The sequence below is a fragment of the Sciurus vulgaris genome, assembly GCF_902686455.1.
Source record: "Sciurus vulgaris genome assembly, chromosome: 11".
NCBI classification, from domain to species: Eukaryota; Metazoa; Chordata; class Mammalia; order Rodentia; family Sciuridae; genus Sciurus; species Sciurus vulgaris.
In genome coordinates this window covers 49521314-49545879 of record NC_136472.1, presented here as the reverse complement: position 1 = coordinate 49545879, position 24566 = coordinate 49521314, and the positions used below count along the sequence as shown (strand labels likewise).

General features: G+C 33.1%; 1 protein-coding gene and 1 long non-coding RNA gene across 5 annotated transcripts in view; both read left to right on the top strand.

Moving 5' to 3' along the window:
• LOC306638667 overlaps positions 1–24566 on the top strand; it is a 356225-nt gene that overhangs the window by 209165 nt on the left and 122494 nt on the right. The window lies entirely within an intron of this gene.
• The window catches only part of GAS2 (growth arrest specific 2), a 156045-nt gene that overhangs the window by 11978 nt on the left and 119501 nt on the right, over positions 1–24566 (top strand). For all 4 annotated transcript variants that reach the window (XM_079101872.1, XM_079101874.1, XM_079101873.1 and 1 more), the window contains exon 3: positions 6753–6874. In XM_079101872.1, coding sequence (XP_078957998.1) covers positions 6753–6874 — 122 coding nt within the window. The remainder of the gene's footprint in view (positions 1–6752; positions 6875–24566) is intronic.

Below are 24566 nucleotides of genomic sequence, written 5' to 3'. Positions count from 1 at the left end.
GTTTTACTGTTGTGATATGGGATCTTACTTTATCATTGTGTTATGGAAATATTTCCTGCTTCTTTCTGGTGTAGTTGTCCAAAATGAAACTTTTCGTTTTCTATTTATCCAAAGAAGTTTTAATCAAACTATAAATGCAGATATTTCTGATCTTACATATTAAATATCAATTGAAAAAAGGTAGCTTTTAAAGAATGCTCAATTGGTATTCAGATTTTTTGAAGGACAAAATGTGATTAGATTAACAAGAAAATGATTTCTGTAGTTCATAAACCAGTATTCATATTGGTGCCCAAACGTAGGTATTTCACTGTAACTTTCAAATACTATATACTTAATTAATCAGTAATAATGATAAATACTACTTTAGATTCTCAGGCTTAGAGTTAAAGAAACAAAAGTAAACTGTCAGGCAAACTAAAATTTAAATATTAGAATGTAAAATACTAGCTCTTATAAGTCTACTAATGAAGGTCAATGAATAGTCACAGGACCTGGGATTTCAGTGGGGGACAGCATGATAAATGACGCATGAGATTATGTGACATTTTCTGACTATTCACCTATCCCTGGGTATAGCTACTGATTTTATGGGAAATACTCTTTGTACTCCTAGTATGTCTTCTTATAGTTGCTGAGATGATCGTCCCATTTTATGACAAACATGAAGAAAAGACATAAAAAGATTATTTGGTCACTGTACTCTGTTTCGAATTAAATGTATACATTGAATCTTTATCTTTATTTATCCATATTTATTTCCCTAAAGGGCTACTATTTTGTTCTTCTTATGACCTAATTATTGCTCATTTGTCATTTAACAGTGTCCTCAGGACATTTTAGGAAACCTAATGATTATACAAATAAATCTTTTGGAAAAAAATTTAATTTTGCTTTGAGGAAACAGGACGCTATTAAATTAAAAGTTCTATTGTATAGCCATCAACTATCATTCAAGTAGATTAGGCATATTCTAGTAATTTCATAGTTGTTGATGGATGACTTTGAAATGAATATTCTGACATGTGTGTTCAAATTGTAAATTTTGCACTTACGTTTTAATAATTTGAAAATGATGCTTTACTTTGCCTTCTATGAGTTTTATCCAGCAATATTATATGAATCACATGGGAGTATACTTTTCAGAAAGGATTATAGTTGTTAAGCATCAAACATTGGCATTATTTTTAAAGACTGTAAATATTTAGAATGAAGGTATATGTGTTTGTATATTCAGGAACTTTGAACAAATTATAAGATATATTAAAAACAAAGTTATGCTGAATTAACTTTACTTTTATTTAGTAAATCTGTTATCACAGTTGAGGTCATGGTGATTTTCTCTTCTCTAATCTTTCTACATGCACATAAAAAATTTCAGTTGTTTCAGTTTAATATAATCAATATGTAATGATCCCATTTTCCAGTAATTTATAAACAGTAAAATATCTTTGTCATTAAAACTTAAGCGTATGCTTACTGGAGTTATTACTGATAAGTTTAGAATGACTTTCTTTTCTTTTTTCTTAACACCCTTTCTCCTGCAGGTTTCCATGTAGGTATGGTCAGTAAAAATTCTTTAAGAAGGGTGATATGCTAGCTTAAAAAAATTTATATCATGTTCATAAGTTGATACTTTTCAGAGTGGTTAGTGCCTGTTTCTTACTGACTTTTGTAATAGAACCAACTTTTTAAAAATTTGAGTGCATTTTATATAAATGAAGGATACACATTTGTGGATCAGCATAGAGTAGGTGCTCTCCTGGGGTTTCTGGGTAAAATGAGTTATTTCCTATCTCACCATTTTCAAAAGTCAGTCTTAAAAATATTGAATAATTTGGGCTAAGACAGAAAAGAATTTCTGTTTGTGTTCTTCAACTACAGAAGTAAATTATAATTGAGAGGTACATTGAGAATAGAAGTAGTTTAATAGTAAAATAATCAGATAATTCTTAGGGATTACAACATAGCAGTTCTCTTCTGCAGCAAATCAAATCAAATATTAGAGCATGCCTGAATTCTCCAAACTGCCAGGTAGGCTGCTACTCATTTTCAGTCCGACTATCTTTAATCCCAAACTGTTCTTTTTTTCTGAAAAGCTTTTTTGTAGGTGTTTTTACAGAGAAAAAGACAATCACATTAATGAGAATGTGTTGTTTTAGGAAAAGAGTCATTTGTGTATTCTGCAAATACTTAAGTAGTCAAGCATAATGGCTAAAATCATAGACTATGACCCTGAAATGCCTGGGTCAAAGAGTCAGATTATTCTATGAACTGTGTGATTTTAGGCAAATTACTTAATCTGTATACCTCTTTCATTATCTGTAAAAGAATAAAATAATAACATCCACTCAGAGTTTTATAAGAAGAGTTTTTAAAAACGTGAACATGTGTATAGGTAAAGTGCTTACAACAGTACCTGGTGCATAACACACAAAGGATAATCAGGTGTGGTCATAGCTGTAAAAATTAAGTACTACTCATTTATTGAAAAGTAAACCTTTCTTCTTAGCATCAGAGAAGATTAAATGAATTTTTCCCTTGGTGGCTTCAGTCTAAAATAGTTTATAGATTGATAGTCCTTATGGAAATTATGGAAAATATATTTCTGGAAGGAAAGCACTGATGTGTATGGGCATGCATGTTGGTTGTAGTTGCCTAACAAAAGATTTCTGGTAGATGTTTATTTCCTGTAATTGAACCTTAATATTTTAAGTGACTAACACAATATTTAATCAACCTCCCTAATCTTTGTCTACTGTTAAGCTGTCAGTCATGACTGAATTGATGCTGTAAAGATCAAAGTTCATAATTATGAATGCTGGTGGAAAAGGAAGTACCTTCATATTTCAGATTAAACTTCAAACCAACAGTTTGTATACCTTTTACCTCCTTTATCTTGATCTTTACAACCCAGTTGCAATTCATTACTACAAAATGATTTAATTTTATTTATTCGCTGCCCTTTATTTCCCTAAACTTGTCAACAATAAGGAAAGGATGTGGCTAGGAAAAAAGTAGCGCTCTTATTTTAGAATCACATTGCTTCTGATACTAATAATGGGAAATATGAAGCCAGCTAACAGTTCAAAGAAGATCTGATTCTGCTTAACAGAGATTTTTAATTTTGTATGACTTTTTCTTGATAAATTGTAGTTGATTCTTCACAACCTGTTCTTATGGATTTGTATGGTTAAATTGAACTAGTTTTATATTCTGTTGTTTTCTTTTAAGTGCGATTGATAATAGTAATACAATAAAGAGTAAAGTAATATATTATCTCACATAAAGATTAGGACTGATTTCTTTTATATAGTACATTTAAGTACATATTTAATGATTCTTAATGGATGGAAAATACATTACATGATTTTTTTTAACTTTGCAGTCTTGCATTTTTGCTTCATTTGAGGCAGTACATTTCAGCTGTAAAGTATGTAACTGTCTCTGTTTCAGCCAAAAAAAAAAAAAAAAAAATCCCACCTTTCCAAGCTATAAAATATACAGAATTGAAAGTTGACACCTAATATATTTTTCATTGGATACAGATGTTCAATGTAAAATTCTTTCTTCTAGTATTCATAAAAAGTTGGATAACCAGAAATCTTTAAGTACAAAGTATGAAAAGTAAAAAATCATACCGTTTGGTAAATTGCTAATGGCTTTTTAATGAAAGCTATGTTTCTTCTTCTTTACAAGTTTGTTTAAATTTATTGCAATTGTCACTCAAAATTATGAATTGAATTTAAATTGCGATGGAACTTCATGAAATAATAATACCCAAATTTCTCTTCCAAATGTAGGAAATCTTATAAATGTCTCATAAAAGAGTTATTCAACAGTTTGTGTACATTTTACCTCCTTTATCTTGAAATTCAAATGCATTTGAATACAGAATTTTAAGAAACTGTTTCGAATGCAATTTTTCATGCCAGTTTGCAAAACAGCATCCTTGTTAGCAAATACAGGTCCACATGGGGAATAAACAGTACAATTTATTTTGCTGACTTTTTGTAGTTTGAGACTACTGTGTTCATTTTTGAAGTGAGCTGAGCTGTGTACAGTTTTGACGTAGAAGCAGCTCTTCCCAGGCTAACCTTTGAGAACTTGGAGCTACTGATGTTTTGCCACCTGCAGAAGTCATTACCCTAGCTTTGGGTGAAAATGTGAACTACCCAGTAAGAGGGAAGCACACACAAAAAAGTAGTTCTTATTTCTTTACCCATCCTTTCCCCCAATAAAACTGGACACAAATCATTTTAAACAGATGTCTCTTTAAATCCATTAGATATTGTCAGTTTGAGTCAGTAGTTTATCTGTGGTTCCAGTGTGTTTACTTAAGTATACATGGAATTGAGATCCCTGCATTGAAGATTAAAAATAAAAATACATAAGCCTATGAGCATGTCAATATAAAACTTTAAAATACTTTCTATTTTTTTTTGCTTTTAACCTAACTACTTTTCACCAAAATAATACCTGTTTTGTCCCAGTGTGTTTGTTATCTTTTCATTTGTTAATTAACCTACTGGGTGGAACCCATTGACTAGATGCCTGCTGTGTGAATAGCATTATGCCTAACTCTGTAGAAAAGTGAAAAAAGGCAGACCTCAAGAGGTTTACATGGTACTAAGGGAGACAAGAACTTTATATGAAATATGTTGCTCACAATCAAAACGTTTAATATGTACCCAAACAAAGGATGTTTGTGAGAACGGCTTATACAGAAAACAGATCATTGTGTACTGGGAGAAACTCTTTCTGGAACTGTAATTAAAAGAAAGGTAGAAATTGGCCAGGCAGATGGAAGGTAGAATTCTGAAGGCAGAGTCATGCCAGGAACAGAAGCCTGAAAGTAAAAACAGAAGGCTTTGATGGGAACATTGAAAGTAGGTTGTGGACCATGGATGCGAGTACAGAGATGTTAGACTAGAGGGTGACTTGGAAACACACCTTTGCATGTCAGGTTGATGTGCACAGATTTCATATTCTTGATAGAGGAGGAGACTAGAGACTGTGGAATAATTGTGTCTGAAGAAGGATGAATCAGTGAGAGTTGTGTTTGGTAATATTAATTTATCAGAGAATGTTGTATGCACTGGAAAGAGATGTTGAGCACACAAAGAATAGCCGTTGATATTTTTGCTGGCGGTTTACCTATCAGATCTTAAAGGTATTTATTGATATTATGACATGAGAATTGGAAGGCAGCTTGAATCTACCAGACTTTTGAATTGTGGGTTATAGGAAAATAAAGGATGCAAAAATAAAATATCCAAATCTTAGAGAAATAAAGGGCCAAGTAAAGGAGAGAACTTTAAGGAAGTCATTTAAGAAAGCAAATAGTGGTTTATATATCTGGCTAGGGGGATGGAGGACTAAGCTTTGATAGCTAAAGGGTATAGGGTTTCTTTGGGGAATGATAAAAATGTTCTATCATTATGGTGGTAATTGTACAACTTCATGAAGTACAAAAAGCCAGAGAATTATATACTTGAAAAGGGGAAATGGTAAGACACATGAAGTATATCTTAATAAAGGTTACAAAAGGAAAGAAAAGAAGAAGGAAGGAAATATGCTTCAGCGGCCATATAAGAAAAAGGAAAAATGGCTTTTAAGTGAGATCCAGTTAAATGTTGGTGGGTGGTGAATGAATTGTGAATTTTGCTTGTAAGAGCAGTTCTTGATGCTGTGGAGATAGTTATGAGGATAGAAAAGATGAAGCAGAGATTTGATTCTAATAATTCTTCAGTTATAGACAGAGTAGGAAGAGGGAATAGTTAAAAAGGAAATGATTTTTACAGGATTTATCATTTGCATTTATTTTACATGTATTTTCTTAAGCAAGTTGAACAAACTTTAATGATGAATTCTTATGCATTGGCCATGCTATTGAAGTGGCCAATGGTGGTTGATATTTTTATATGCAAGGATTTATTTTAATCAAAGAAAAGAAATGTGTGATGTTCTTGTAAGAAGATATATTCCTAACACAAAAATACCAGCTCTCCTTTGTGGGCCACAGTAATTGGATGGGCTGCTGAGGATGAGAACTGAGAGTCAGACCAAATTGTGTAATCCCTGGTAAAGCTGGTTCTTTGAGTTTCATTCACTAGTTGGTTTTCATTTCCCCTGATTGTGAAATGATGGGGCTCTTTCACCCAGGACATCATTTATCACCTTTAATGTGAAATAAATTTTTATGCAGTTAGAACTTTATTATGAAAACAATAAAATATTTAGGTTCTTGCACCCAAATGAAAACTTGAAAAGGGAGGAACTGTGGAATGAAATTACCCAAATTATGCTATGTATGTATATTAATATACCATAATGAATTCCACCTTTATATATATCTACAATGCATCAATTTAAAAACTATGAATGGAAGGAAAGCTGGTACAATAAAAGGGAATAGAGGGAGGGAGAAAAGGAGGGAAAGAGGAACTACTTTTACTACTACTGAAGTAGAACAAATTATATTCAATCCATGCATGAGTATGTAAAAATGAACCCCACTGTTATGTACAACTATAATGCACTGATATAACATTTTAAAAAGAAATTCTTAAGAAACCATTTATTATGTTTAATTCTTGTCTTATGAAATCATTCTTTATTTTAAATCCTATTCTCAACTGTAATAGAAATGTTAGTGAAAATATTAGTGTAAAATATGTTCTTTAGCACAGATCTGACATTTGTGTTAGGGAATGATAATGCTTTTATAACATTCCTTTTGGTTATTTCAGGGAAGGAGATTACAGCAGAAACTTTTATGGAAAAGTTGGATAATGGTGCCTTGCTCTGTCAACTTGCAGCAACTGTTCAGGAGAAATTCAAAGAGAGCATGGATGCTAACAAGCCCACAAAGGTACAGGTCCCAGTACAGGAGTCACTACTGAGAGGCAGATTACAGTTATAGTTGAGTGTAATTTGAGAATTTATTGTAAATGGATGCGTTTGTATTAAACAACAAAGTTGATACAGAAGGTATTTGTAGTGAGGTGACATTTTGTTTGCACTTTAGTTACATAAATGACATTAGCCTTTTGGTAAGTCTAATTAACTAGATGGTTATGGAAAATGATGGTATTAAAGGAGTATGCTGTATAATCTTGCTAAATCTGATGTATTAAGCTAAAACAGCAGAGAAATAATTTGTGTCATCAGGCAATACATAAAATCTAACCAAGAAAGATTTACTAAATATGTCATCGTCTTCAAAAATATTAAGGCTGACTACTGGAATAAAATATCTGGAGTGCAATTTTTTGTTGTTTTTAAATGAGTAGTAGAATTGAACTAAGTACCTTTGGAGTTATTGTTATATTTCTAAGGGTTTATATTTCTTTTTTGTGCATTAGTCCTGAGATTCTTTTCTATAAACATAAGATAAAATTATGATGTTTGATATTTTCTGAGGTAAATAAGGCAGATGATCTTTTTCTTAATTTTTAGTAGAGAAGGAAAATAAGTAAAAAATGATTAAAAAAATTGTTGAAGGAAACTTAAAACAACAACACCAAAAATACCCTAAAACTGCAACTCTGGCAGAATAGTTAGTGATTTTGTGTGTGTTAGTTTAGATACAGTTTATAACACCCTGTAAAGTACTGTGTAATATACAACTGCTGCTCCACCCCACTTTTTCTGATCTTGATCTTAAAAGAAGCTCTGTAAATATATTAGTTCAGTACCTTCCAAACTTTGTTGTACATTGGAATTGTATGAATGTTTTAAAAAATACTGAGACTTGGTTACCATGCCTGAACATTCTGATTTAATCCCCATGAGGTACAACCTGGACAGGTTTTCAAAAGCTCCCAAGAGGATTCTAATGTTCAGCAAAATTTGGTAACTACTGCCTTCTTCTTTTTCCCCTTCCACTGGATATATACAGATTTGTGAAAGATCATCTGCCTAGTAAGTGGATGAGGAAATACTTGACACAGAATCTCTAATTTCCAAGCCTATTTCTCTCTCCTTTTAGTCAACTTTGGGTAACACAGACATGCAGAAACTTTATGAAAACATTTCCTGTCAAGCTTGATGTTAGTATACCAATTATTTTTCTTCTGTGTTTTCCCTTGTACTGTAACTGACCTTTACTTCAGCCTGCTGATGAGGACATCTGATGCCTAATAGCCGACAGTATGTGGAAAGTTTACAGTGAAGCAGTAAACAAAGAGGAAGAAAGCCTTACCTTCTTACTGCAGAGGTTTAGAAACCTTTGTGTTACCTTGGGTCAGGGTTACTTGAATTCTTACTGGAAAAAAGAACAGACTTTATTAAGACTAATATATAGTTCTATGATTTTGTTTTAAAAACCCTTACTTCTTAAAGCAGAAAAATAGATGTCCAAATAAAGGTGTGATCACAAGGCTGTCAAATGTTAGCATTTGCTTATACTTCAAAGTCTTTGAACTTGAATCCATTTTGCTTGAGTTCTAATTTTATTATTTACTAATTGGCTATTTCTGAGTATTAGTTTCCTGTAAAATGAAATTTCCTATAAAACTGGAAGTCTTAGTTTCCTATAAAATTAGATTCATAATTATGTATTGGCACAAAAAAATGGATCTTGATAAATATCATCTCCTTTCCCTATGTGAAAAAGTGTTGAGAACCTGATGAGCATTTTAGATGGACTAGAAGAAAACGAGAACTTTGCATTCCTATGTAGATACATGCCCCAAGTCTCCGATGTAACACAAAATGAGGAGAATATTTCTGGGTCAAGGTTTTTATAACTGTTTTTCTTTAAAACATTTATTTAGATGTTATATGATTTTTATAATAAAACATAAAAAGAAACAGAAAAATTTCTTTTAATTCTAGATAGAATTGCAGCAAGATTTTATTAACATGAAATACTTTCTTAAGACTTAAGCTTTTGTTTAATTGAATTTAAAGCTAAAATTTGTTCTGATTATGGTAAGTTTATTTTAGTATAAAAATAAAACTGCTCATCAAACAAGAGCAGGTTTAAAAATACCCATTATGTCCTCACTTTCAGTGCTCAAAAATTCAAATTTGACCTGAGTTCAGAACTGACACAGTTACTTTTGATTGAATTACCTTCTGTGTCCTTGGCAGCATTTGTATCTTTCATGACTACCTTCCAGTGTGTGCAGATTAAATCAAAATAACTTGTGCTTTAATATATGAAAAATGCCAACAACATAGGTATTACAACAACATATGTATTGTATTATGTTATTACAATGAATCAAAATGCAGTCTGCAAAAAATAAAATAATAATAAGAAGAAAGATTTTGTTATTATTAAATCAAAGTCTATATTTACAACAATGGATTGACTATTTCCCACAGAACAAAAGTGTGTGTGTGTTGGAAAGAGAGAAGGGTGGGGGGAGAGATGAAGAGAAAGAATATTATTCTCCATCTTGGCATATTGAAGTTTAGGAACAATGATGGTAAAATGAGATGAGCTTATCAATACCTTCTTGATTAGTTTCAATAAACTTTGTATAGAATGATGTTGAAACAAAATTATTTTAAAAAGTCAACTATAAACATGTTCCCACCCAAAGTCATATCACAGGAAGTCCTCTAATTGTCTAGCAGCTTAATTCTCATCTCCTTGTTTTCATAGATGTGTTTTCAGTTTTCCTGATTGACAGTTAAGTAGGGGATTTGACAGCTGTGGAAATAACATTTTTGGACAAATAAGTCTCACCTAGTACATGTGAAGTATGTTTGTTCTAAGAATGACTTAAATTCTCTTAATATTTGAAACCAATTTTAATGTGTTAGACAACCTGTATTTAACATTTTAGTTAGAAAACCATGACTCTTTTACATCCTTCTCTGATTTCATAAAATATTCTAAATTTAAATAAATTACTCTAAGATTCTTTCTGTCCAGACATCAGTGGACAAAAATAACCTCTCTAGGTGTGTTAACTGTAAGTAGTTCATTGAGCCTTCATATGGTGGGCATTTTCTCCCTTTGCATGCGAGTTTCATTCAGACTTAACATTCGGCAGTAGTTGGATGGAAGCATCTGAGACTGGTATACAGCGGTTTAATGCAAAAATTTTTTGGTTAGTTTAATGTATGATAAATTTACTATAACTCATTCATAATATTCTTGGAGATGAGGATCTTTAATGACAAAAATATAAATGAATCAAATCTTTCCAATATCCTGTAAGACAATAAAACCAACACAAATATCAAGTCCAACTTGAGAATTTATGACTTTTGACTATTAGCTAATTGACTCAAACTTGGCATCTCCATTCAAGACAGGGTAATTGTTACCTTTATGCATGACCTTGCACTTCCTAGTCCAAATAGAGTTCAACTGAATGAAACCCTTATTGTTTTTCAACCCCTTTCTTTTTCACCACCAACAGCTTTGTTGATTTGTGTACAAGACTCTGTCAACCACTGCAATGTCAACACAGGGCAATGTATTCAAAGGGGTTGACCTTGCTTTTCCCTCTAAAATTGCTTTTCATTTATCTCATTTATTTTGAGACTGTCTGTCTCAGACATCAGAATTTCTCTGGGTTCAGTGCTTCCTTTGACTTCAAAGGGCCCTGAGTGGTTAGATCAGGTTTGAAGCACACGAAGAAGAAAAGATCTGTTACCTAGTAGAATGCTACATTATTCTCTGAGGATGGGACTGAGCATTCACCATCCAAATGTAGAATTCAGGCCTTGTTCAGGGGAAAGAACATCCTAGTCAGATAGAATGCCCATCATCCACTTGCCCATCTGGAATACTTAGTTCTCCAGGCTGCAAGATAACAAGGCCTGAGGATGTTGTACTATATGGGAATTAAATAAAACATAAAGATTTAGTTTTTCCTCTCAAAAAAAAAAAATCAATAACACTTTTTGTTTGGAGAACATTTTAACATGATGGAATTCAGAGAAATCTAGAGATTTGTGTTTTCTGCTGATACCGCTGACAGAACAGGAGAGTATGGTGAAAGTGATACAAGAATTTTTATGAAAAGAAAAAAAAAAACTCCCAGCTCTGATTAATCTGGAATCATTCATATCTAACTACGCAATTAAGATGATTTTATGTCGCTTAAGTAATATAAGATGTTCAAAATGTAAAATAATGCTAGGATTAAACCAACAAAGTGAATAGTGATGAGATATAGAGAATACAGTTGGAGTTATGTGAAAAAAAGATTTTCTGATGAATATGTTGCTGTTTAAGATTAAGGAAAAAAGAAAAACAAATGGAAAAGTTGATAGTAAAGTGCAGTTCCTTGGGATTTATTTAAGTATCCATAATCCTTAAATATAATGAAGTTACTTTCCAGTATAAAAATAAATTCCCTCATCACCATTTCTCTAATGCCTGAGTAACTGGCCAAGTTTTTCACCCTGAAATCAGACATTTGAATGTCTGAATTAGTGTTTTTCTCACTAGCAATGTTTCTTCTCTGTACTGTTTTATTGCGATATGCCTAAATGGGGCTTCAGTGCTACCACAGTATATGTTATCATTTCGTGCAGAATAATATGAGAAGGAGATATGCCTAAATGGGGCTTCAGTGCTACTACAATATATGTTGTTATTTCGTACAGAATAATATGAGAAGGAATTTGACTTTTTTTTTCACCCAAGGTCAACTGTTCGTAAAAGACTTGATATGGGCTATAGGTGCAGATTAAGAAAGGAAATAATAATTAGAAAATATTCATGATAGGGAGTTAGTGATATTCTTATGAAATTTTCCTGGATCTTCAGACCTAATCGAGCTAATTCCATATATGACAATTCTACTCAATGATAAAATAATGCAGAGAATAATTTAAAAAATATGACCAAGAAGATTATATGGCAATGAATTCATGACAAATACTTCAAGGTCATAGTCATAGTGTCCTCTCTTAGAAATTCAGTCTCTATCAGACAAAAATTAGCAAATTAGGAGCGTTTGCATGGTTTCCTTCACTAAGTAAACAATGTTACTGCTTGGCCCCTACGATTGAAACTAGAAACTTCATCTAGCAGTCAGAACTGCTTCCTAAGTTTTCAAGGGATTTATCCTCTGCCTTCTGGATGCATGCATTTTATAAAGCTATCTATTCAGTCCATAATTCCTGTCCTTTCATATTGAACCAGAGAAATATAACACAGTAAAGAAGTTTGATGATTTGGGGATATTAAAAACATTCAGAGTCCCTGTTGTGTCACAGACCTTGAGTTGGTGTTCTGGATAGTGAGAGTTCTGTTGTCCCTGTCAAGAATGTGCAAACCGATACTGTAGTTTTCTCTTCACTCAAATTAAGACTAATAGGTCAAACCAAGTACCAGAATAGAGATTGATAACACTTCAGTGAAAAGATCGCATCTGTAAGACTAATTCTGATTAAAGTTGTTACTTCCTTATAATTTTCCTGCTGTGTTTCAAGTCTCATTGATCTTTTATATTGTTTAGATTGAGTAGAAATATGGTAGACTTTATTTTTGTTGCCAAGTACAGGTTATGAATATTAGTGTGAATCTCCAATTTTTTTTCAAAGGCATGAAATAATATTTGGTTCTTTAATAACCTAAGAACTTACTCATGTCAGGAAATAACAATTTTGACAGTTGATGAGAAATATCTATGCTAATTAAACACTTCAAAAAAACAAACTACAAAAATAACCTCTGATACATTCAAATATGTTCTACTGTTAGTGTAAAGTGTACTTTGATTAAAAAAAAAATCTATCACCTAATCCTCATAAAGCATTTCCTTCTTCCTAATGCATAATGAGCAGTTCAAATTCCTGCAAAAAAGATTACAAGGAAGCTTTGCCGTTATAATAAAGGCAAAGTCATTAGTGTAGCCCCTTCTTCATTGGATCTGTTGTCTGTATACTGGTTCTACCCTGGGAATTTGGTTATCAGAAGAAGATCTCATATTTTATTGTTATTGTTGTTTGTTTATTAGTGAAACAAAAACTTTGGGGAGTTGGCTTTCTATTTATACCCTAAGGGCCTATAGTTAATAAAACAGTTACATTTCTTGTGGTGCAGGTTATTTTAACAGATCTGATTGGAATGTCTTGTATTCTGGTTCCATATCCATCTTGTCTTAGGAAATTAAGTGCCATCATTTATTCAGCCCACCTAAAAATCTCCATTCACATTAAAAATGATTGTATTTATTTCAAGAACTGCTCCTGTCCCTTTCTTGAGGAAAAAAAAAGTCCCACATAGAAAAAATAGAAAAATAGAGTCTCTTAGGCCTCACTAAGTGATGTGATAAAAAATAGGCTTAGCTGAGGTATTCACTGTAAGTTGAATGCAGCATTTCTTTCTTCTCCAAGTTTTGAATTCCTTCCTCTATATTACTCTAAGTGATTTCTGGCTTTTTAGTGTCCTCGAGGGTGGGCTAGCATTAGATTTACATATGCATTAACCAATCTAGGAAATTTTTATAAGATCATCCCTGACCACCCATGCTAGCACAGAGAATTCAAGACATCTTATTATTATAGTCAGAGCTCATTAATTCTGCCAAATTTAACATTACAGTCTGTTCTTTTCAAACTAACATTCCCTGAAACTATTACATAGATGGAGAAAAACCTTGCCATCATACACTTAGAGGTTCTCAAGATTTTAAGTGTGCATTGAGGCTATGTAACTAGTTTGCCAGGAATTCCAGAGTCTTGCTGAGATTGGAACTGTAGTTACATCTATACTGGGACAGGCTGAAATATTTTGACACCTGGTGGAGGTTGTCAGCTCTGGCTTAAAATATAAGGTCTTCACTCTGGGGCTAGGTAAGATGTTTAAGGACATAGTTGTGGTTCCAGGAATGTCCAGTATAACTGATGTTCTTTTCATATCCTGTCCCAGGAGAATATCAACTGGGGGTAATCCATAAATTCTCTACTTCTGGACAGGGAGCTTCAACTCCCAGCCTGACCTTTCCCTTCATGTCTGCCCTTCCCCATGACAAGAGTGTAAGAGTTTTTTCATTGTGTAACAGGACCTCATCAGAGGACAGAAGTTGTGCAAAGGAGGAGCCAATACCAAAAGCAAGTCATCTTTGTATCTGAACTCCTTATATCACAGCTATTCTGTGGAAAATCTTTCCACATCCACTTCCATTTATGAAAGAAACTTGATCAATTTCTCCAAATTTGACAACAGAATTCTTGTAAATTTCAAATTTTATATTTACCAACATAGAGTTGTGAAGCTGAAAGAGAATTTTTAAACTACTAAAATATTTACTTTGATTATTAATGTTAGAGGAAAAATTTCATTATACTTCTGTTCTCCTTATGCAAATATTTCTGAATCTTGTTTTTAATTGAGGCACTCAAAAAGTCTAAGTCAAAATATACACAGAAAAATAAAGTAGGTTTCCATGAAGCTTTTAATAAAATTATTATATAGTTTTTGTGTGCTTTGTGATGGTTCAAGTATTTATAATCTTTCAAAAGTTATTAATTTATTGTGCTATTTATTGTGCTAGATAAATATTTAAGTTCATATTTAATTTTATTTTCATAATTTTATATTCTTTTGCAAAAGAAAATATTGCATAAGCTTAAGATCCTATCAAAAAAGTTTTTTTCAACCTCTGTCTAATACCATGTGCTGCTAGTTTTCTGTTCCACAATTTTACTCTAAAGTCAGTCTCAACAGCAATTCCAAATACCTCATATTTTTTTGAGGTTTGATGCCAAAAACCTATTTGTTTGGTCCTAAAGAAAGAAAAACAAATTGTTGCTAACATAGGCAAAACTAATTTATTGGAAGAATATAAGATGCTTTTAGGGAAAGAAAGAAATTCGGAGGAAAGTGAACCTGACTTTGGAGAACCTCAGAATCTGACCATTCTCAAGGGTTATGCAGCATAGATATGTGGACAGTCATTTCAGAATGCCACTATAATAATTAATCATTTCAAATGCTTACAGAAAGCATCTGTACAGAAGTGGCTAGTGGTGTGGACTCAGCGCATAGACTGCTTGACTTTTAGTAATAACTCCACTGTCACTGCTTATTAACTTGAGACAATTACTTAAAATCTCTGTGCTTTAGTTTCTTTATTTGTGAAATGTAGCTATTAATAGCATCTTCCTCGTTAAGTTATTATGAGAACTAAATAAGTTAATATAAATAAGCACCTTAGTAGTATCTAGTACACATATGTGCTCATTAACATTTAGTTATTAACTTTAGTATACCATTCTTCTCAAAATTAAAATTTAAGAATGAAAAAAGAGTCTGAAGAGTCTGCCAATATTCTAATCATAGCTTGATTGAAAAATTTTCAGACTGAATAAAAAGAGAAAGGAATTTTTTTCCCCAAAAGAAAATTAACATATTCCTATCTAAATAGGGTGAAGGGGATTTTGGAAGCACAGAGATGTCTTTTATCATCACACTCCCATAGGTAGAACTGGCCGCATTCCTTACAGTTTTCCCATCTCTATATTATTCCCCACCATGTCTGTATTTTTATACATATTTGTTTCCTTATCTTTATCCCTTTGCTAGACTCTAAGTTCTCTGAGAACATGGTTTGTGTATTATAATCTATGGATCAAACATAATTATGTCATATAGGTGCTCTGTAGATATGTTTTTGGATGAATTAAACAATTAATGAACAAATGAATGCCCCAATATTGATATTTACTTTTAGACCCAGAGTGCTATCAGTGGGTTTTGAAAATCCTTGATTTTTAATCCTGAAGACCATTATACTCACCAAGTTTGAAAGCCCTCCTTCTGCTGGTTTTTCTTAGCTCAAAAATCTAATGTGAAAAACCATAAGGGAAAAAGTTCTTTAAAGTAATTGAAATGACAAAATATTGGAAAATTTGGGGATAGTGTGGGGACAAACAAGGGTCTAAGGATGTTGGAAGTGCTGACAAAAGACTCCTCGAAATAATAAACCCTGGTGGTCTAAAATACTTGGTAAGCAGAAAATTCCCATAGGAGGTTGATCATATAGTTAATTATGGGTGTTATGTAGTCACATAATATGCAATTATTTGAGCTCAGAGCATGATCTAAAGGTAAAAATGAGAATAAAAATGAGCATATTAATATCCACCAGGTTCATTCAGTTTGAGGATTTAAGGCTTGTTTGTACAATTTGCCATGGGTCTTACAAACAAATGTTTAGGGGAGGGTGAACTAATGTTCACCATTTAGAATTAAGAAAAAGAAGATTTCAGGGTTTTCATGTAATAAGTTCTCAAGAGATGTTTTGACCTGAAATGAGGTGTTGTTACAGTAATTAAGGATTGTATCTTTCAATTACTGAAGGAGCCAAAAAGATGGAATCATTTTGTTTCTTTTGCGTTTTTTCCCAACAACTGCTACTTTTGCCCAATTAAAATAGATGGTGATTGAAATGGGAGAATAAAACCTTTGTTTCTTCTCAAAGCCCTTAATTAGCCATCTACCAAAGCACTATTTAACAATCAGTGTAGAAATACTATTTCTTTAAAACTGTAGGAAGGAGCCAAAAAATTTCAATGCTTAAGAACATTGTGCAATAAATACTGCTACTGGCTTTTCGAGAATGCCTTATTTTACTAACAAATGGGCCCCTCAAATTGAAATATAATTTGGAGTATTGCAAGTCCATCATTTTATTAACCTTTAAAAATATGGAATATTACCAAATGCAAATATTTTGTGTTATATATTGTTTTAAAATTTGATAAAAGTTTAATGAGTTATATGTTATAAACAAGAGATAATAGTCCTTGCTGAGGATGTGTGCATGCGTTTTGGTGGTGGGAAAGATAGATGTGACTGAAAGATAGGCAACACCTACTCCCAAGGCATTTACTCCCTACTATGGAGAAATAAAATGCATGTACTCATACAGTTTGTGACATCAAGTTTAGAAAATTATTGGGAAAACTATTTAGTTAAATTCACTATTTTATTGTGTGGCAGAATTTAGAAGTCAAAACATATGGTACAGTATGCTAATGTTTTGTACACATTCTTATTACTTTATTTTTGAGTGCGTTTCATCTGCTTTCTAAGTCAAAAGGGATAGCAGTATGAAATAAAAATACATGTTATAATCTCTATATAGTATTGTATATATGTTGTAACTTCTAACATGCTTATTATGAGATTTTTAAAATTTTTTTGTTTTTAAATTTGTTTTAATTAGTTATGCATGATAGTAGAATGCACTTTGATATGTCATATATAATGGAGTATATTTTTTCATTCATCTGGTTATGCATTGTCAGTTTCAATAAATTAATTTGACCATTCTGACTACCCATCCATTAGTAAATCACTTTCTCTTTATTATCACATGGTCAAAATACAAATAATTCCTATTCATTTTTCCTCAGTGAATCATAGAAGGAATTGTCATCATCCATCCTATTCTATATTTATTGTAGGCAGCAGATATAGCCAGTGCCTGAGAAGGTGGGTTGAGGTTCTTTAAGAATATGACTTAAAAAGCAGTTTGAAGTTCCTTGGTTATCTGTAGCTGTAATTAGAAAACAAACCAAAGTATGTTATGACTGACTATTGAAACTTATTTGGACAAGAGTCTAGGTCCCGGCCAAAGGGAAAATGACCTGCCAGGCATGGAGTCAGCCTTTGTGGAAAGTGCTTGTGTTTGAGGTGACTTTCCTTGTACATAACAAGAAGAAAGTAACAAACTAAGAACATTACAAAATTTCTCTCACATTCCCTCTTATTTCTTGTTGACCTGTAGCTGCCAACATTTCTCTGTAAGAACAAGCCATTAATTGCTCCAGTCCTGGTGGTCTCTTCTTATTGGGTTGTGCTTCTGGTGAGACCTCTGAGCTAGGAGATGTGAGTGGAAGTATTTCTAGCTCTATTTTGCACGCTGACAAGAGAGAGAGAGAGAGAGAGAGAGAGAGAGAGAGAGAGAGAGAGAGAGAGAGAGAGAGAGAGAGAGAGAGAAGGAGAAAGACCATTTGGCAAATTCTAACCTAGAAATTTGCATGGCTTTCCATGCCTACAAGTTCATGTGAACCTGCTGACAAAGGGTCTTTCCTTCAAAACTGTTTTTACCTTTCCCAAGCTCAAACCATAAGCTATTATTTGGTGGTATATATAATGGTTACATTAGACACATGTCATAAAAAATTAAATGAAAATGTTAAATTAAAATTCCAGAAAGCATTAAAAAATTAAAATGAATTCTGAATTGAGAAAGGTATGCTCACACACATAACACACTTGTTCACCCACTCACAAGTTCCTCATCTACATGACTTCCCAGCACCAGCAGAACTTTGCTCCTTGAGCTTGAAGGGGAACCTGAATTATTCCAGGATGACATCATCTATTCTGCTTAAGGGCTCACATCCTGCCTTAACCACATGCAGGCTCACAGGCAAGACAAGATTGTAAAAGGAGTCTAACTGGGGAACTGTTTTCATGATATTTGATAGCACTAATTGTGGTCACTGCTTTCAAAGCACTGTGAATGTAGAATACTATGTCAAGAAAAGTCACTCTCACCATATGCAAAAAGGGAAATTAATTCTTTTAAAATGAGCTGTTAGGAAATGCTTTGGAGAAATTCAAGTCATTTGAACAAATCAGTAATGAATAAGCATGCTATTCCTTAAAGGTGAACATTCAAATTTTTATAACAAGAACCTTTTTTTAAGGGACTAAAATTAAGAGGCAAAGGATGTTTTTTTTCATTTAAAAATGAGGATTGTGAGGTAATTTAACATGTAAGTATTCACTATATTTGTGTGTGTGTGGTCCAAGGTATGTGATACTGCTGCATTACAGAGTAATGGCATAATGTGTTTTAGGTGAGATAATTGATTTTACAGTGTATAGAGCTCTTTGACTATGTTTTAAGTTTTTAGGGGATCACTATATGAATGCCTTCTATTGTTTCACTTAGCAGTTTGAAAATGCATTACATACCATGCATGAAACCATCTAGTATGTTTTGTGTTTATGTTACTTTGCTGGTCATGTCTAATTTCACATCAGCACAGTCTGCTTCTCTATTGAATGCCTTGCTAGCATTATGACTCCATATAGGAAATAAATTCTATAGGAATTTGCATATTTTAAAACCAAAGGTGGAAAAAATAACAAAAACAGCTAAATCAATTCTTAAGATTTAAACTTTTGATATGAAGAGGAAGAAAAGAAACTTAAAATGAGGGTGAACCAACTTAAACTCATAGGTTTAATGAAGGATGTCAGGGTTAATAAACATAAACCCTTCCAGATCAAGAATACTTACTCATTTTTTATGCAACACTCTCTTTGGCTGCTGGGTGAAACCCGTGGATCCCTTTATGTTCTTTTTAAATACATAATGCTCTTTTTAAATATATGAAATAAAACCTGTGAGATTACAAACACAGTATGAAGTAGACCAATTTTGAGGTAGACTATGGGAATATAAACAGTCATTACAATATTAAATGTAAACATTAAAGCACAAACTAAAAATAAAAAAAAGTTTGCTTTTAAAAAATTAATCTGACGATGTTCTGATAAATACTGTATTAATTTTAAAGTTGAGGAGAAAGTAAACCCAATATTTTCAGTTATCTGCAGCATTTGTAATTCAAAATAAAAACTTTCACACTTTATCTTGATGAACCATTGTGCTTTTTGTCTACATTCAAACTGAATGATTATTAAGCTTCACTTAGATGCTAATGAAAATACAGATAATTTTTTTTTTTTTTTTGCTCATATCAATCCAGAACAGGTACCCAGTGTTGAAGATGAATTCAGCCTAGTAAGGAGAATTGTCGTAAACATGCAAACTTCAAACACATTTTTGTAGAGTAAAATGGGTGCTGTGGAAGAATTAAAGCAAGAAAGAAACATTTTTAGCTATAATAACTAATGTGTATGGAAATATACATAAAAACATAGGCTGAACTTCTCTAATCTGAAAGTCTGAAGTGCTTCAAAATTGGAAGTTTTGGGGGTGCTAACATGATGCCACAAATGAAAAATTCCACACCTGACCTCATGTGATGATGGGTCACAATCTAATTGTAGGTGACCCCAAAATATTGTATGAAGTCACCTTCACAACTATGTGTATAAATTGTATATGAGACATAAATTAATTTTGTTTAGATTTTGGTCCCTTTCCCCCATATATCTCATTATGTATATGCAAATATTCCAAAATCTGGAAAAATCTGTACTCTGAAACACTTTGGGTCCTAAGCACTTTTGAATTTTGCATAATCTTATCATTTTGGAGAAGGGATAAGGAAACAAACCACATGCTATTCCATATTCTCTTTTGCTATTTTTGATCTTGTTTAAATTTTGAAAATAGATATCTGATCATTTTTCTTGATGTGATAATAAAGCAAATATTTCTAAGTACTTCCTCTATGCCAGGCAGACATTGCTTAGATCACCAGATCATTTTTAAACTGAAATCAAATCATTTCACTTATTTGATGAAAATTGTCCAGTGGACTCTTGACTTGCTGGGATAAGAAGTCAAAATCTGTACCACAGCCTGCAGGGCCTTCATGTTCTCTTCTCTGCTGCCTGTCTGATCTCATGTCCTATGGCCTGCCCACACACACACACACACACACACACACACACTCTTCTTTGCTTTAGGAACACTGACTTCTTGCTACTCTTTGAGCCTAGCAGGAAGGGCATTTACAAGTGCTTTTCTATTTTCCAAGAATGTTCATTCTTCATATATGTACATGACTTGCTCCTCACTCTCCTCAGGTCTCTGTTCAAGTGTCATCTTTTGGCAAAGGCCTTCCCTGAATGACCAAACTACATAAAGCATTTTTTTAACAGTGATTTGTAACTAATAAACACTTATTAAGTGCCAATTATGTACAGGATGCCAATAAATGAAAACAGAATAAAGCACTGTTATCTTCTCTCAAAGAACTTATATTTTAACTAAAAATAAATCATGAACACGAAATACAGACACCAATGGTAAATGCTTAAAAAATGGTTTATGGGATATCAGTGGTCCTAAAATGTTTTATATCCATAGCATACATTACATTGTTGACATTCAATTATTCAACAGATATGTATTAGAGACTTAAAATATACAGGGGAAGATAAAGCATGCTGACATGATCTCTGGTCCTGTAGATTTGCACAGGAGACTAACATTAAGCTACTATTTAAACAAATAATGAATTTCAACTGTGACATATATGTATGAGATAGTTCAACTTTGTGAATGGTTTTAAGAGGAGGACATACTTTATCTTTTGGAAAGGATATTTTATATTATTTTGAAGCAGGAATGGGAATTAGCTACTAGAGAGTAAACACAGTGTTCCAATATGGGAAACAGCACATGTGAAACCCTTGGATGTGAAAATATGTGATTATTTTGAGAAAATAAAGGAAAGTAAGTGTGCCTGAACACCAGAGTGAGAGTGTCAAGAGATGAGGCAGAAGCTAAGGCTTGCTGGATGTTGCCTTTTATCCTAAGAACCTCATGCCAATGAAGTTTTTCAAACAAAAGTATGATAGAATCTTGTGGTACAGAGAAGTATTGGAAGGAAGAAGTGAAGGTGGAATTGAGGACCACAGGTAGGAAGTTATCTTTCAGTCAGTTGAAAGATAATGACCACTTAGTCTAGGGTGGTGGAAGTGAACCTAGAAAGAAGTAGATGACTTTGAGTTTTATTGAGACTAGGCAGACTTGGCAGAACTTGGTGATGAATTGGAAAGGACAGGTCAAAGGAATTGATCCAGGGTTTACTACCCATAGAAATAGATAAAGGGGAATGCTTAATTTTGCAATTGGAAAGACAGGCATAGAGTACTGATTGGAGAAAACTCAGATGCTACTGGGCACAGGTGCTTTATACCCTCATGGATGTCTCAGTGTTGTATTACTCCTTTCTTTATGCTTAAGGATATCTATAAGCAAATGAGTAACAAAGTACTGCAAAGACAACCTTGAATTCACCTTAACATGATCTTTAAAATACATTTTAAACTCTGATGATAAATACTTTTTAAGTCATAAGCTTCTTTAGATTTAACTCATCTGATCTAGACACACCATTTATGTTAGTCATTTTGGTGTCACTATGTGACCAAAATATCTGACAAAAACAAAACAACTTATAGGAGAAAAAGTTTATTTTGGGTTCACAGTTTTAGAGGCCTCAGTTGACTCCATTGCCCTGGACCTAATGCAAGGCAGAATATAATGGCAGAAGTACATAGCAGAGGAAACAGGGAGAGAAATGGACAAGGTATACTCCCCACGGGCATGCCCCCAGGGAGTACTTTCTCTAGCCACCCCACCCACCTATAGTTACCGCCTAGTATTTCACTCAAATTATTAATCCATCTGATGGATTAGAGCCGATGAGATTAGAGCTGCCATAATCTAATCTATTCACCTCTAAACATTGCTTCATTGCCTAACACTTGAGTTTTTGGTGGGAACACTTCATATTCAAGCTATAACACCACTGTACATTGACTTTTGCTTATATACACAGTAGATCCCAAAAGCATTCAAGAAACAAGTCAATTGATTTGTGCTTGGGGAAATTTGCCTAGAATCAGTTGGAATTTAAATCATCTTATGTAGAGGAACAGACAGAAACTTCTGGCAAATGACATATAAAATGGTAGCAACTTAACATTAAAATTGACAAAGTATAGGCATGTTCTAAGAATAGCGAATAGGCCAATGTGATTGGTTTATAGAATATGTGGGAAAGCTGAGGAAGCTGATGGGTCTCATTATTTTAAAACTTTAGCATTTGATCTCTCTTTTATAGGCAATGAACTAGAGAAAGAGAACATTCCATTAAGGAAGATTAATCTGATGGTGATGTATAGATTGGGTTAGAGAGATATGGGACTGGAGATGGGGGAACATTTTGGGAAGTTTTTACATTTGTTTAAATATGAGATAGTAAATGTTCTGGGGTAAGAATATAGTACTGTTTTGGAAAGGGGTATAACTGAAGAGATATTTACTGGAAAATGACAATGAGCTAGACTGGTGACTTAATGAAATGATAAAGGAATAATCAATGATGTGTAGACAATTTAAAAAAGCAAATTTGAGTTTGGGGGTAAGGAGAGATATAATAACTTTACAGCTGTCCTGGATCTCATAATATATAGGTGGAAATTATAGATATTTTAAAGATTATGTTTATGTGTTTTAGTTATCATTAAATTCCCCATGGGTTTCATTGAAGCCCCATAATGAATTTGATTTCAATTCATCAATTTTCCTTTGTTTCAGTTTTCTAACAACATATTTAAATTTTGCTATGTGCCATGCTGTATTTAATGTTCACAGCAACCCTGTGGTGTTGACACTGTGATTATGCCCTTTCACAGATGAAGATGAGTTAACTTGCCTGATATCACACAATTAAAGAGTGAAAACTGGGGTTTCAGAAGCAGGCAGTCTGTCTCTGGATGTGATGCTTATGTCCTTCGTCTGTTGTCCCTTACTGGAGGGACTGTATATTTTGTGTACACTCATATTTGTATATGTTTGACAAATATTCCATAAGTACTATTTGTTAGGTATTATGCTAGGCGCTGGGGATAAAATGATGAACAAAATCAGGACCTGTTCCATTCCTTATGAAACAGTCTGAAGGGAGAGAAAGTCACTACTCAATTACTCATGTTCAGGAGCATGGTAACAGAGACACTTGAACAGTGTGGATTTTACCAACTAAAAGGAAGGGTAAAGCATCACACAAAATGTGATCCTTTTGTGTGATCCTTTACTTGGGTCCTGGATTTAATTGGACAAAGAGGCAGAGAGCCCAGTTATATGTAAGGATTATGTGGTGGGAGGCAACCTGGAGAGAATAAAAGAGTGGGAACAAGAGTGGTTTTAGGAGAGAAAGGAACCATAGTTCCAGATAAAACTGTCTGCAAGTAGGACCCAAGCTAATACAAACTGTGGATACCATGTTATAAGAAGCTTTGTTGAGAGATCTTTCCAGCATTCATGGCAGTCTAACCTTGCATACGAGGACAATGGACAGTACTACCCATGCACTCTGCTTCACATGTACATGTTTTGTTTTGCCATTTTCTTCTCTTTCTCCTTCTTCTCCTAACATATGAAGGAAAATAAACTTTTCTACCAGTTAGGTTAAATTAAACAGATGGCATAGTATGCAAATCTCAGGTTCAAAATGATTTCTCATTTGCATGTGTCAAGAATATGTGTCAAGAATAAAAAGCAGAGAACAAAAAAAAAAAAAAAAAAGAAGAAGAAGAAGAAGAAGTTTTGTCCTGTTTCTACAAGCAGTGGGAAGTCATTGAAGATTTTAAGCAGACGAAACAATCTAACTTACCCTTTGAAAGCCCCATTCTGATTAGAGTATTAAAATCATAGATGAACTTATAGCATGAAAATGGGAAACATCAGAAAATGGAGGAAAGAAAATGATAATTGAATTGCCATACAAATGTAAGGAATTTGTTTTAAATTTTTAAAATTTTTTATATTTTCCTACATATATGTGAATTTATTATAGTAACTACAAAGGTGATTACATAACTAATATTGAACTCTCATCAAGGCATTTGTAAT